General features: G+C 43.2%; 1 protein-coding gene across 2 annotated transcripts; it reads left to right on the forward strand.

Moving 5' to 3' along the window:
* Positions 1 to 7,998: 7,998 nt before the first annotated feature.
* Positions 7,999 to 15,212, forward strand: wdr21 (WD repeat domain 21). 2 transcript variants are annotated; one of them, XM_036549808.1, is made up of 13 exons: positions 7,999 to 8,656; positions 9,318 to 9,412; positions 9,848 to 10,005; positions 10,236 to 10,318; positions 10,760 to 10,862; positions 11,453 to 11,596; positions 11,820 to 11,869; positions 12,034 to 12,113; positions 13,604 to 13,696; positions 13,786 to 13,883; positions 14,163 to 14,339; positions 14,462 to 14,576; positions 14,947 to 15,212. In XM_036549808.1, the coding sequence occupies exons 1-13, from the start codon at positions 8,553 to 8,555 to the stop codon at positions 15,186 to 15,188; spliced, it is 1,542 nt and encodes a 513-aa protein (XP_036405701.1). In that variant the 5' UTR covers positions 7,999 to 8,552; the 3' UTR covers positions 15,189 to 15,212. The 2 variants fall into 2 exon arrangements, with proteins under 2 accessions (XP_036405701.1, XP_036405702.1); XM_036549809.1 differs by lacking the exons at positions 7,999 to 8,656; positions 9,318 to 9,412 and having other exon boundaries at positions 9,942 to 10,016.
* The last annotated feature ends 610 nt before the right edge of the window (positions 15,213 to 15,822 follow it).

Raw genomic sequence — 15,822 nt, forward strand, 5'->3', positions numbered from 1 at the left:
TTTTAATATTATGTTTAATATTAATAAATTAATGAATTAATAAAGTTTAATATTAATTTATTTATGGTGTAGTAGAATGGTGTAGTCTTTAGGTGAGGATTCAGGAGCTTACCTGAATTTAGTCAGTTGAGTCAGGGCCCTCAGGGAGGAGACACTCTGTGTAATCCATCATCAAAAAATTGTCATTTGGGTATTCAACTTAAACTCATGGGCAGAGGGCCTGACATTCTCTTGTAAAACTGATACTGCACAGAATTCATGCTTCCTTCATGGATGGCAAGTCGGCCAGGTCCTGATGCAGAAAAGCTGTCCCCAAACCATGACACTACTACTACAACCATTTTTGATTAATTTTTAAAGTTTGAGTCCCTTTTGTTTGCGAAGCATCCAGTTTGTTTGAACTCATATTGCTGTATCTCTTTCTATTTCAGACAACAAATATCATGACCCACAGGAGGTCTACAGCTCCCCAGGCTCTACCGTTGTTTCTTAGAAAGTGTTCAGCCCACCTATTCAGGACTTGCCTGGTAATTATGTCTGAATATGTGTTTTAAAGGATTAGCTCACTTTGTTGAACATTTGAGTGGACAGTATATCATCCCATCCCATCATTACTCCCCATGTTATTTAATGAAGTTAGATGCAGAATGCAGTTAGATTTTTTTCCTCTATCCCTTCACTTCCATTCAGTCCATGACTAAACCCTCATCAATACAGTCTATGCTATTTCTGCATCACAGAAGTAGGTGATTGAACTTAATTACAACTGTGTGTGTTTGGTTTGAACAAAACTTGATACTTGAAATGGTAAGTCCTTAGGGGTTTTGATTACTGAGGTTCTACTGTACAACCACATGGTGGTTGCACCTGATGCAGAGGTAATGGGGACAGCATTAACAATATTCATGGAAGTTCTTTGTTTTTAGAGTCTAATGGTAGACTGAATACAAGTGAAGGGAGCGAGTAATAAAGCTAATGCCAGCATTACATAGCTACCTTCCATAGGGGCACCTTCCTACCTTACTTCAGTTGTTGCTTGGGGGCTTCTGACATTACACTCGCTTCCACATATTTTCTGATTGAACTTAAATTGATAAATTTCACTTGCTGAAAGGGAGAATGAAGTCATACTCACCCTAAACAAGTCAAATCTGCAAAACCATCGAAGATGCCAATAGCTTTGTTGTCTGTATTTTGTAGTTAGTGTGTGCAATACTGTATATTTATAGCCTTACTACCTTAATTTTCATTAAGCAAAATTCTCTTTCTGATACACTCAGGAAGAAGGAAGGTGGAAATTCTGTTCATTTTGTGACAGGACACTGATACGGAAGAAAGCTACACCAAAGGCATGCAAGTTAGCATTCTGACAGTCTTTGAAGACGATGATGCAGCTCTTCCCAACCAAAACATAACCAACATTGTGGTAGCGTTAGAGGAGGCAGTTGTTCTTGAAAACCTCTGTGATTTTCCCAATGCATTTGCACTATTATTTAGACTGCTTTATGCCCTAAACATAGATTACCCCAAAAATTTAAAATACACTTTTGAGGTGATCCAAAAGATTTTCATGACCCTTGGCACTCAGTGCTCTGCAAGAGTGCAGTCCCTTAAAAATAGACTTATGCAGTACGGATTCCTGAAGGTTTATTTGCACTTCAATTTTTAAGCAGTTCATTAGTATCTATAATAAAAATGTTGAGGATCCATTAACATTTCTTTATTGTATTTTTTTTCATATCATATATGAACTGCTCCTATGACCTGCTTTTTATTGTTATTGTTTAGGAGGCCAATAGAAGTGAATAGGTAGAGCTGTTTGGACTCAGCTACCTTCCCTGACAACTTTTTGCTGATTATATGTTTTGTTTTTAGGGCAGCTGTGCAAAGTACAAAAAAAAGTAAGGCAGTGAGGATTCAGATTCCAATGTTGTAAATATGTTAAGATGTACACAGCATTTTCTTGTGCTGTTGTTGTTTATGTATCTTGCTTGTTTAAGAAAGAAAAAAAATATTTTTGAAAAACCTAGCATCCTTTATCGATAGCCAGAAAGAAAATGCAATTGTTTAAGAAAACATAAACAAAAACTACAAAAAAGCCCCTCTGTCAATTTGTAAATGAATGGAGACAAAGCAGAATTTTCTTTTATTAAAGAAATTTTTCTATTTTTTGTTAAATAGAATAAATCTGCTACCAGGTAGTACATTTGTGTTTGTGTGGTATCTGCAAAACAATGAAATACCAATTACATCAGAAAGCAAAATAACTACCGTCACCAGGAGCAATGCATTTTGTCAGTGCTCCGGTCCCCTAGCTGTTGTGTTTTGTTTTTCCCCTCTGTCATCACGGTCCATGTGCTTTTGTTTTTCCTTGTGTTCCAGCCCTGCCCCACTCCCCACACTGTCTCCACCTGCCTGATTGCCTGATTGCCTTCACCTGCCCGCCCGCTCACCTGCTTCCCTTCCCATCGTCAGCCCTGCCCTATTTCTTCCCTGCATGTCTCTGTCCTGTTGCTAGTTCGTTGCAGTGTGTTTGTACCTGCCATTGTTTCTGTCTGTTTATTTTCCCGTTTCTCAACCTTGCCTGTGTACCGACCTTGTTCCTGCCTGCCGCCTTGCCACGATTGCCTGATTGCCTGCCCGCCTGGTTCCCGCCCCCTGTTTTCGTCCACGGACTGCCTTCCGGTTTTCCACCCTGCCTGCTTTTGATTCGCAATTTGCCTGACGATATCAATAAACCCACTTGGAACCTGAAGCTCCCGTGGTCCACGTCTGAGTCCCTGCCCAGCCCTGACACATTTTCCCTAAAGTGTTAACATGTATTGAGGTCATTGGTCCAACTAATATAACTTTTCCCTTTAGTTGCTGTAACTTGAAATCTTAAGGCAACAAGCTTCATGACCTTTTTAAGTTAACTCAACTTTGTTAACCTCTTTTAGACAACATACTTTCAGTAGTTTTAACAACTTAAAAATACAAATTGAATTGATACAAAATCAAGTTCTCCCAACTCAGACTTACAAGTACTGGCATCAAATGTGTAATCTGGTAAACTTCATTTTTACAGTTGATAAAACCTGAAATTGTAATTTCATTTAACTCAGAAATTCACATTTTAGACCCTTTCTCACCCTAAGTTGAGTTTACTTAAAAAGCTTGTTTCCTTACTTTAAGTTGGAGCAGCGTAATTTTTTTAGTTCAATTCAATTCAATTCAATTCATTTTTATTTGTATAGCGCTTTTTACAACACAAGTTGTCACAAAGCAGCTTTACATTGTTCCCAGGCCTGAGACCCCCTGAGAGCAAGCCAACAAGGCAACAGTGGCAAGGAAAAACTCCCTATCAGGAAGAAACCTTGAGCAGAACCGGGCTCATGGGGGGGCCCATCTGCTTCTGGCCGGCACTGGGCAGATAGAGTTAGACACAATATTATGCAATGTACATTTGTTATTGACAAACAATAGCAGTTAACAGTAGAGTGATTATAAGAATGTCTCCTAGGATCTCCTTAGTGTCCCCTCAGCCTCTCTCTCTCCCCCTCCAATTCTTTCCACCTCTCACCCTCCCTCTTCCCCACTCTGCCTCTCCCTCCCTCTCCCCCTCTTTCCCTCCCTTTCCCCCTTCCTCTCTCTCCCTCTGCTTTTCAAAAGGAAGCCTTCATCTCCACCCTCCCCCTAATTGATCCCTTTGAGGCTCAAGGCTCTTTAAAAGAGGACTCAATAGAGGAAGCAGGTGTGCTGTTACATTCCCTTTTCTTTCTTCTGCACCTTTTCAGCCCAGAGTGAAGATGTTCCAAACACACCCCTCAGCATGAGAAGTTAAGCCAATACACTGCAATCAACAGACGGTGACTTGGAAAACAAATCCAGCTGCCTGTTCTGGGATTCATTATACAGTTTCTAGCGCAGAATTGCAGAGGAAAAAAGGGGAGATGGGCTCCATTCCTGTGGGGTACCCTAGTGGAGGTTGGGTTAGGCCTCCCTGAGCCTGTCATAACTTTTCATTTTGGAGTCGCTGAGGCAGAGCCGGCCCTGACCAATTTGGTGCCCTAGGCAAGATTTTAGCTGGTGCCCCTTGCATTGCAGCCAATTCCACCACCATGGTTAATTGTGGTTTTAAACTATTCTTTATGGTCAGAACATGACAAACACTTGCCAAACAGCGGAACATTTTACAAATCTGAGGTAGAACATTCAAAACAATTATAATGATAAAATCTTTTTTCAACATCAAAATATGCAGTAAGTAAAATTAAGTAAAATCCTTTTTCAGTCCTTTTTCCTCAACAAAATAAATATCTTAATAGAAAAATTAAGTGCTGCAGTGTGATACAGCACACATGTAAAATGACTCAGAGTGCAAAGTATTTTCGTGGATAATGTCAATAAATAAAACAATAAATAGACAAAGAAATCTTAATTCTGGTCAGCATGCCAAACCCTTTGTACAGACGGGGTGAAGCATTTTGTAAGTGTTTTAGCTGACAATGTAAACAAAATAAATAGACAAATCTCAACTGTGGTCAGTATCTTCTGTACAAGTTTTAAGCAAGCAAAGCCATTACCCTACAAGTTACGGTCAAGAAAGACAAGTCTGTCTACAGTCTCAGGTTTTAAAGCTGCCCTGTAACAGCTGATAAGCTTCTTGAATCTCTCATTTTCGACAGTGCTAATGGGAAGCATGTCTTTTGCAATGCAATATGCAATTACATTTGTGATGTCTTTGTGTCTTTTCGTTTTTTTGTCGTAAGGCATGGTGCTGGAAAATGCTGATACTATAGTTTGCTGCTGGGTAGTAGCACTGGGTACTGGCCTGGTGCTTGTCGAGGGTCCACTAACAACACTCGTTTGGGACTGCAATTTCTTACTTTCTGCGTGTTCTAATGGGTGATATTGTTTCAAATGATGAAACAGGTTTGTGGTGTTGCCTGTCTTTGATGGCACGTGTCTTCGGCACAGTTTGCAGTGCACGCTGCTCCATTTTTTTTTGTCAGATTGTAAATAGCCAAAATATCTCCAGACTACTGAAGCTGAGTGACCTTTCCTGTTGACGATGTCTTCGTCCTTCGGGCTGATCATGGACACTGCTTTTTCTTCGGTGTTGCTCATTTCACTTATTTTGCATATTCTGCTCCAACTACAAGCCTGTCAGCCACTGTGTCTGTAAACAATACCGCGTGCTGGCCTGAATGTATACCTCTCACCGTGCAACCTAACTTGCGCAATGCATACCTCTATTCCTGCTGACAGTTCATGATTCATTTGCACCACGGTGATGCTGCGGGCAACCCAGAAAATAGGCTAAGTAGTTATGTGATTGTGGGCTTTTTTTATTATATATTTATATTTTTATATTTATATATTAAATAGTATTAGTAAAAAATAGATAAGTTAAAATTTTTTGATTTTTTCTTCCTTCATTTGGGGCGCCCCTAGCATTCGCCTATACCGCCTATGCCAAGGGCCAGCCCTGCGCTGAGGAGTCGTTTTCAGGCCAGCTGCCATGTTTCCCAAGAGACTGAGGGGGAAGTAAGGCAGAGAAGAGGCGCGGAGGGGTGATCTATCACCGCTGCACTCTTTCACTTACACTGGTCGGACAAAAGGAGGGCTATCCAATGTGCGAATTCTCCCCTCAACACACTTTGGGCCAGTTTCCCTACATTCCATACCCATCAATCCTACCCAAAATTCATTACTGAGGGCTGTCACAGCCCCCATGGTAGCCAGGCAAACCTAACCACTCCAGGGGGACAGGCTTCAAGACTTTCAGCATGCCAACCAAAGGAAATCGCAGTAAAGACAGTTAGGAACAGGAAGTAGATTGTGCTTCCTTCCTGTATGTGATCCATAGAAGTGAGAATGAGAGCTTAATTAAAATATTTTGTTGAGCAAACTTTCAATTTTGTCACATTTTAGAGATACTCAAATGCCCTTATTTTTATCCACTTCTTCAAAGAGGTAACAAAGAGGAAACAAATATATGGGAAATGTCACAACTTTAAAAGTGGTGTTTTCCCTCTCTCTCCCTGACATCTGTTAGACCTTTGGCAGAGTGAACAGGACAGGATCTTCTTTACTAACACCTGTAGCTGTACATACCAGCAGTTACAGGACCTGGGTGTAAGTGTTATATCTCTGATGGTTTGAAGTGTAGCTATAGTTTCATTATCACTATAAAACTTAGAGCTCTCTCTTAATAGTTATACGATAGTGAATGAACTCATGTTTGATTTTAGTCACTTATAACTCATTTCACTATATTCTGGGCTGCAATTGATGCGAGTTAGAGCTGTTCACACCTCATGTTGACCACCATTCTAAGAAAACTGTGAGGAAATGGAAGACCTCCACAAACCTAAATGTGAGGCTATTGCATGGAACAGGGCTGTTAACCAGAATGTCATAGGTCGGAATCCCAGAACTAATTGAGCATTTTGGAGAATTGCTTCACTTATCCTTTACTTATCCTTGTCTCCCATTGGTTGGAAGTGTTCATTTTTGACTAGGAAGTACTGAATTATGGATATCTAGCTATTTAGTGTTAAAACGGCTTGCCATAGCACACGCTGCCCGCCGGTACTGCCTCCTACTTTTTCGCCCTTCACGGTAAGCACAAACTAAACTAAGGCGGTCTGTTTCACTTCGTTTCAACAGTGAGCGATGCCGTTCATTTTACAGAGGGCATCAACTTTGGCACACGTAAAACAATACAAAGCTCCATTGAATTACACCGGAACCATTCCGTAAATTCCGGGGATTATTTCTTGAAATCTCGCTCTAAAGACATAAATGTCTTTATAAAAACGTAAAAGAACACTAGTCATGTACAAAAGTGAACACTGGAATAAACTTATTTAATTCAATAGCTATTGTCCTCATAGATGCATGCATCTATCGATAATGTAAAATAAAAATATAAAATGACATTCATTGTGTTCATTTCCAATTAATGTAGTCATCGGATTTCACACAGTATATCCCATAATATTATATAGCCTAAATAGCGAGTGTAATTATTTACGCATTCATCGGTGAGAGAAATGTATGCAAAGCAAAGCATCATAAAGAACTGCAATTTCCTGTTTAATTCGTCTCATATCTCCTTGGTTTTAAGGTTCGGCATAAATTTAAACAAAAGAGTTTACATATATTATTGTAAAACATTTCGCGAATTACTTGTTACTTAAAAACAAAACAACCAATCGGGCGTTAAGATGTACAGCTCACTGACCAATATAATACCGGTACTCGGAAGTAAGGCGTGGTCTTTGAGGCAAACTGTCAAAATGGCCTGCCACTGTTGACGTACATTAGGATATTTTAATGATATATTTCTAAAAGACAGCATGCATACGGCGGTTTCTGTGGGGGAAAGGTTTCCAAGGCCATTGATTGGGCGACTTACTTTCTGGGTATAGCCTATTTCTACATTAGCATGGGACTTCGAATTTCATTATTACTACTGATAACATTCTGTCTCAAGCACCACGTACTACATTACATTGCGAAAATGCCCTTCATGGGAAATGTACAAAATACATTTTTAAATTTACAGGTGACTTCCAATAACTTGATATTATATTATATATACCTGTGCTTCCATTCAAATAATTAAAACAACTCTTTCAAAAAGGAAGGACGTAAACCAAAATGTTTCTCGAAAGATTCACAATTCTGCCCTATTTTTGCAAATAATTAGCTGGCTACATTACTAAATCATTCTAAACATGAAAAGAATTTCATGATTTTGAAACTCGGTTGCAACTTTAATTGTTTTATAGAAGCTTCCAAAGTAGACTAACTTGTACCAATAAAATCACGCACAAACCACAATTTCTGGTCTTCTTTTTCTAAGAAATCGTAAAGTGACCAATACAGTGCCTAAAGAGGCCAATGTTGTGACCACAGGACGTCGTTCACTGTTGGTACCAATGAGCAGAAAGAGGTGGTGTCAATTGAGACCACGTGGGTGCAACGTTGTCGCAGGTAAAACAGGAACCTGGAAGAGATTGTAACGCGTAACAGTAATTTTCAGATGTGATTTAGTGGTTGTTAAAGCGATCAGTAGAATTTCATGTGTATTATACTGTCAGTGTTTCTAACACGTTTCGCTGTCCACCACATGTAACTCGCTAGTCAGCTAGCTAGCGATATGTATTTGTTGGACAGCCACATTGTAGATGTATGGACTAAACTAGCCCAAGCTATCGCTCACAAGAAACTAGCTAGCATCAGATATCGTTCAATATGCGATCAGACTGTTCGTTTGAACTAAATTGTTAGCTGGTTGTATAACTATGGTTACCTAATCTAATTATTATTCGACGTGGTTGTTATAAACACATGTAAATTATAGCTTCGTGACTGTTTAAAACAAGCTAGCCAGCTAGCCAACTAGCCAGATGATTAGCTAGCCTACTGCATACTGATTTGTGAAGATTTAGCTAACCAGCTATGTTCCACAGTGCGATATGTAGCTACTTGTACTAGTCAGATGGCCAAAAGCATTGTTGGTAGTTGATAGATTGTTTAATTCACAATTGATCGCAAGGATGAAGAAAGGGAACTGGTGGGATAGGGGCCGTGACCGCAAACGATACCATCGTCGCACGGAATGGCAGAGGGACAACTCAGGTCACAGAACGCAGGAACAAAGGTAGCTATCCATGCCACCGACACTATGGCCACAGCGTTTGTAATCTCAGGTGTACGCCGGAAATCACAAATCGAGAAGTATACTCTGAGCAAGTACTGTACATAATTACAAAGTTATCCATCACCTTTACGCAGTTAAAAATAACAGTCAACGCTGGAAATAACGCCTGGACCACAGAGGTTGTCTGTTTGGGTTTTCTGTTTAAAAAAAAAAAGGGGGTGGGGGGGGGGGGGGGGGATTCGGCCATTTCAGTGACGCTCACCGACATGCAAGTCATTATACGCAGTTACCAGGTGCGTGTACCACGATGTGATAGTGAGACAATCTCAGGATTTATCTGGCCAGTGAACCTCTCCGGCTACTCTAAGGGGCTGGCGCTATTTCGGACGTGGTCAGCTGTGTCGTGTATTCCTGTCCACTTCATCAGAGTACTTTGTACTTCCTCTGTTTAAGTATCTCTGGATAAGAGCGCCTGAATTTTTTCCCCTCAAAATTTTTATTTTATCCCAGTATTTGAGTTTTTCAGTTTGTAGTAGTTTTGATGTCCTTCTGTGTGCTTATAGGCTACACATTGCTTCTCTGATGTGCTTAAGTTTTTTCCAGTTTCTTTTCGTTATTGAGCCAGTGCTAAGTATAACATGAATGCATTTCCTTTTGGAAGAATTGATAGCGGACTTGCTGGGCCGTCTCACAGAATTCAGGCTCATACTGCAGACACCATCGGTGCATCGTCCAGGAGCACAGCCTCGGCCCCAGGTTAGTGTCTACTATGAGCATTGTGAACTTCACCTTTTCTGATCAACTTAAATTTCACTGAATCACCAGAGCTCTGTTGTTTGAAGTTCTCATGTATGCCAGTTTTCATGAGATCCAGTTTGTGACTGGATGGAGTGAATTTGTTAGTGGCATCTCTTTACACACGTGTATTTCCTAGAAGGCCCCCTAGAACCAGAACAAGAGTATGATTGGTTTCCTTGGCTGAGTAAGCGAGTGGTACTTCTTGGTTTTTACATAAGACACAAAAAGTGCAGTTTTAACAAAATTGTTAAGATGAGTAGTTAACTTGGCCAAGTCATTGCATGCATTGTGTCTGGGCCAAAAAGGTGCATGCACAAGATATTCCAGGAGCTGAATTAGATTTCTTGTATGAATTTGTAGAGGAGCGCTGATGTATGCATCTCATGTTTCCAGATTTACCAGGGTTCTACTTCGATCCAGAAAAGAACCGCTACTTCCGCCTCCTGCCAGGCCACAACAACTGCAACCCCCTGACCCGAGAAGGCCTCCAGAGGAAGGAGCAGGAGGGTCAGCGAGTCCGGCTTCTGGAGGAGGATGAGAAACACAGGAAGGTGACCTCAGGGTGGGCTCGGCGAGGGGGAGGCATGGTTCTGAAGTCTCCACATTTCCTTATAATGTGTGCTCCAGTGTACCAGCAATGGATTAATGGTCTAGAGCAAGGCTCTTTTCAGAAGACATTTTGAAGCGGACAAAACTGTGTGAGAAGATAGTACTCTGAGGCAAGTGCAGGCCAATGGTAATGACTCTTGCCCGTAATCAGTGTCTCACCTCCTCTCTCCAGAAGCCTCCCCGAGCTGGCTTGAACTCAGCAATGCTTTTGCAGAAGAGACACCTGGGCCTCCTCCCAGAGAGCTCCTATTGCAGGTATACTGCAAAAACACTGCACCTCCTTTTATTGTCAACAATAACATTTTGTCACTTTTCAAATGCTGTTATTCAGAGCAATTTATGACAGTTTTACTAGTACATCTAATAAAGTCACAAGAATAACAGTTACATACAGAACATGTGAGGCCACATCTGAACAGTCCATCACATTCAGAGTTGTTTTTCTCAATGACTTGTTCCAAGGTTCCATGTAACGCTACCAGCATGTGTGGCTTTGTACACGCAGTGCCACCATGATCTCTAGCATTTCAGGTAGGGGCTGAAAGGCTGGGATTAGAGAGTGTACATTTGGTTAGGGGGAAACGTCGGGACACCAAATGGTAATGGGTGTGAAATCATATGTTGAAATCGAAGGTAGAGCAGCTGCGGAGTAAATGATGTGGTAGAGACCCAGCTTTGTGAACGCGGGTGTTTCAGGCTGATCCATGAGCTGAAGGTGAGTGGCATGAGGAGGCACAAGCTGGAGGTGCAGAGCTCCGATGCCAGCAGTGCCAACACCGACAACTTCCGCCTCATTGTGGTGAGTCACCCCAACTTCCCCTCAGCAGACGGGGCTCAAAGCTTTTGCCGCCTAGTTTGGTGTCTAAACATGTCTCTCTAAAGCGACTCAGTTCTGTTTTAGTTGTGATCTGGTTCTGGTTTGTATTGGCATTCTTTGTATTTATCTGTATGTCATATTCTGTTTATGACCAGCGTGCCTTACTCTCCTCGACATGCACTTCCTGAACCACTGGTTAGAGGGTCACATTCAGCGCCCTTCAGCTGGTGTTGTCTCTCGTGCAAGACATTTATAACAGGATTTCTTTCTTTATGTGGACATGTCGTGGCCTTTGTTTATGGGCTGTAGACTCCATAGTTCTGTCTTTTTCCAGAAAGTGTAATTTGACAGTAAAGCTGTATGGATCCATCATAAATCTTTTCATATGTAACTGTGTAATGAGTAAAGAGTCATTTCTCTTAGTTTTTTTTTTTTTTACTGTTTTGCTCCTTGATGCTGGCGGTCATGTTTTTCTGGTTTGGACACTACCCACCTTCTGCCTATTTGGTTGTTAGCACAGTTTTTTGTGGGATGGAGTTTAGCCCCTAAGTAGCGACGTTGTTCCTACCCAGGCGGACTCGGCCTGTGAGCGCGTTTTCACCGTCAATGACGTGGAGCACGGTGGGTGCAAATACGGCATCATGAACTTCCGTGGTTGCAGCAAGGGCTCACTTTCAGTGGAAATGTGCGACAACCTGTACTTCACCAACCGCAAGGTGAGCAACCTGTACATGACCAACCGAGAGGTGAGCATCCTATAAAGTACCAACTGCAAGCAACTGAGCAACCTGTACTTCACCATTGGCAAGGTAGATGGGGGGGGGTCACGCCTTGGCTGCAGACACTCAGGAGTCAGGCTGGAGGGTTCTGTGGTCTCTGTGATTGAAGAGAGGGTAATAGATTGCTTCCAGAGACAGAACTACAGCTCTTTTTGTACAGGTGAATTCCATCTGCTGGGCCTCGGTGACCCACTCCGACTCCCATGTGCTGTATCCTTTACCCAGTGGTGGGCATTTGGCCATCTCCCTGCTGTGCTAACAGACTGCCTGGGGTAGGGTTGTAGCCCAGATGGGCCCTCTCTGCTAGGTGCATTGCTGTGCTATTGAATGGTTGTGTCTCAGAGAGGGTGTGTGTCCCTGACAGCCTGAATCAGATTGTGTCTGGTGGGGATTGCAGAGACGCCAGGTTGCGTCAGCTTGCTACCAGCCTCCCTGTTCAGCAACTCTTACCCAGGTAAGAGCAGCCCCCCAAAACATACACACTACATACACTACACACACACTACACCCACAAAGGTGCCAACTGTGCACTTAAGTGAGATAAATATACATGGAACACCCCTTGACTGTCATCCAACGCTTGGTTTTCCCAACTTCCAGTCACATCCTCAAAGCAAAGACAACTAAGCTGAGATTAAAGAGAAACCCATTTTTATGTCTCACCCTTTTTCAAGCAGAAGCCCAAATGATAAGGATTACAGACTAAGAGTCTATCTGCAATAATCTGTGAGCTTCACTATCAGTAATTAACCTTTGTTGGTGTAATGTGACAAATCAAGTATGTGAAATACAAACATTGCTTTATTTGTCAAAGAAGTTAAAGATGGATGTTTCCCTCATGACAGTAAGGCTCAGACCTTTTCTATGCATCTGGTTAGTGACTGAGTGAAAGTACACTCAGTGGCAACTTTATTAGGTACACCTCTCTAATACTAGGTAGAACCCCCTCTTTGCCCCCAGAACGGCCTGAATTCTTTGTGGCATGGATTTAACAAGGTGCTGGAAACATTCCTTGGAGATTCTGCTCGATGCTGACATGATGGCATCATGCAGTTGCTGCAGATTTGTCAGCTGCACATTCATGCTGCGAATGTCCTGTTCCACCACATCCCAAAGGTGCTTTATTGCTTTGAGATCTGGTGACTGTAGAAGTTCTAGTACACTGAACTCATTGTCATGTTCCTGGAACCAGTCTGAAATGACGTGTGCTTTGTGGAATGGCGCGTTATCCTGCTGGAAGTAGGTTGTTAATGCTAAATTCTGACCCTACCGTCTGCATGTCGCAGCAGCAATCGAGATTCATTCAGGCAATGTTTTTCCAATCGTCTACTGTCCAGTTTTGGTGAGCCTGTGCCCACTGTAGCCTCAGTTTCCTGTTCTTACCTGACAGGAGTGGTACCTGGAGGGGTCTTCTGCTGATGTAGCCCATCCACCTCAATGTTCGATGTGTTGTATGTTCAGAAATGCTTTTCTGCGTAGCACTGTTGTAACGTGTGATTATTTGGGTTACTGTCGCCCTCCTGTCAGCTTGGACCAGTCTGGCCATTCTCCTCTGACCCTCTGTCATCAAGAAGGCGTTTTCACCCACAGAACTGCCATTCGCTGGATGTTTTTTGTTTTTTGCACCATTGTCTATACACTCTAGAGACCGTTGTGCGTGAAAATCACCTGGAGATCAGCAGTTTCTGAGATACTCAGACCACCCTGTCTGGCACCAACAATCATCCCATGGTCAAAGTCACTTAAATCAGATTTCCTACCCATTGTGATGTTTGGTATGAACAGCAACTGAACCTCTTTACTATGTCTTTATGATTTTATGCACTGAGTTGCTGCCAGATAATTGGCTGATTAGATATTTGCATCAACGAGCAGGTGTACCTAATAAAATGGTCATTGAGTGTATATATTTCCCTCATGGCAGTATTCTCTATGTGTCTGCAGACCAGCCAGGCATGCTGTGCAGTTTTAAAATATCCACAGCCTGGTCGTGTGCCTGGTGCCTGAACCCGCAGGCTGATAAGAACTTCAGCACGGGTGAGTACCCATGTTCCCCCATAATCACGCAGCCCCACTCTGTTTCAGATCACAAGACTCCCCTGATGAGTGTGTGTTTGCCCCCCCAGGCCTGTCACGGCGTGTCATTGTGACGGACGCAGTGACAGGGCGGAGACAGACGTACGGCATCAGCAGCGACGTGCTGGCACAGCAGTTTGCCCTGCGGGTGAGTGGTGGCAGAAAATCACACACTGAGGGTCTCCTTAGGGAAAATATGCCCTATGGAGGACTCTCTTCGATGGGAGCATATGTTCATTCAACAAACATGACAGCTTGTGTTTCCTCTTTGTTAATGAAGCCATTTATTCTTTCAAAGAAAAATTGCAGCATCTTGAAGAAGTATTTCTTAAAATAAGTAAAAAAAAATTAAAGCAGTATTACTTTCTGTTTGCATGTGATGAAAAATGCCCTTCTGTGGTGACTCCTGTCTGCCTCGCTCCGCCAGGCCCCAGTGCTGTACAATGGCTGTCGCTCAGGGGAGATCTTCAGCATCGACCTGCGCCAGAGGGCCCGCCGTGGCACCAGCTGGAAGGGCTGCCGCTTGTACCAGGAGTCGGCAATCACCTCTGTCCGCATCCTACAGGATGAGAACTACCTCCTCGCCGCTGACATGCTGGGAAAGGTCAGCCACCACCACCCCCCCACCCCACCCCCCCAAGGCCATAGAGGAAACAGCGCCTGTCTGTGGGTTCTATGTCTCTAACACTGGCCTACTATGCTGTCTCCTGTGTGCGTGTCCCTCAGATTAAGCTGTGGGACCTGCGTGTCACCCGTGCTGTACAGCAGTACGAGGGCCACCATAATGAGCATACTTACCTGCCGCTGCACGTCAACGAGCCGGAGGGGCTGCTGCTGGCCGGTGAGTGCTACCCCCATCTGCATGCTTTTTACTCTTTGAAGACCATGTGGAGTGCAGTGTAGGCTCTGTCATCAGTATTATTACAGTTGATTATTTTTGTCTTTATTGTTTATATGTGAGTGTGTGTGTCTAAGTTGTATAAATGTGTCATCACTTTGTGTTTATGAGTGCGTGTGTGTGTAAGCTGTATGACAGTATGTGTGTAAGTTCTATGAATGCATGATGTCTCTGTGTTTGAGTGTGTGTGTAGCCTGTATAAGATGTGTGTATGAGTGTGTGTGCATGATGGCCCTATATGTATGAGCATGTGTTTATGCGTGAGTGGTTGTGTATGTCTGTGTGTGACAGCTCTGTGTCATGGCCTCTTCAGTGGGTCAAGACTGCTACACGCGGCTCTGGAGCCTTGGCGACAGACGCCTGCTGCGGACTGTGCCATCCCCCCATCCTGCGGGGAAGGACTCCATTCCCAGTGTGGTCTTCTCCTCGCAGCTGGGTGGCCGGCGTGGCCTTCCCGGCCTGCTCATGGCTGTCCGACACGACCTCTACTACTTCCCCTACAACTGTGACTACCAAGACGGGAGCCTTCTCTCAGCATCCTCAGGGGGGAGCTAACAGGCCTACTGCTCTCTGCTTTAATACCAGAGACATGAGACAGCCACAAGCCCAATCTACATCCAAGATTGGCACACGGCTACCTGTGTTCCATAAGTGGTGATGGGGAGAGGCAGAACTATGTGGAGAACAACAGAAAGGCAGTGCTATGCAGGGATCACAAAGAGGCGGAGTTGCATGGGGAAAGGATAGAGATGGACAGAGTTGAAGGGGATCATGGAAGAGAAGACTCACACAGGGAAAGAATGGCGAGCAGTGGAGCTCTGCAGGGAAAGACAAGAGAGGTTGGCTGTCATTACCCAATCTGTGCCTGCTGCCCGATCCGTTCTGCACATGCGCAAAAGTAAGTGCATGCGTAGAATTTAACCTCCTTTACGACACTGCCCGATCCATCCCACGCATGCAGGATTTTTTACATCGCTTTAATTCTCAGCAGGAGTTGGTATCGGTTGGATTTCCATTTACATTTACATTTATTCATTTGGCAGACGCTTTTATCCAAAACGACTTACAAGTGAGGTACAATACAGCACAAGCAAAAAAACGTATAGAGTCACAATATTAGAAGTACTACATGACAAAGTTCAAGATTGGCCAGGCAAGGTACCACTAGCAGGAAAAGCTAGTGAGTGTG

This window comes from Megalops cyprinoides, chromosome 17, assembly GCF_013368585.1.
Source record: "Megalops cyprinoides isolate fMegCyp1 chromosome 17, fMegCyp1.pri, whole genome shotgun sequence".
NCBI lineage: Eukaryota > Metazoa > Chordata > Actinopteri > Elopiformes > Megalopidae > Megalops > Megalops cyprinoides.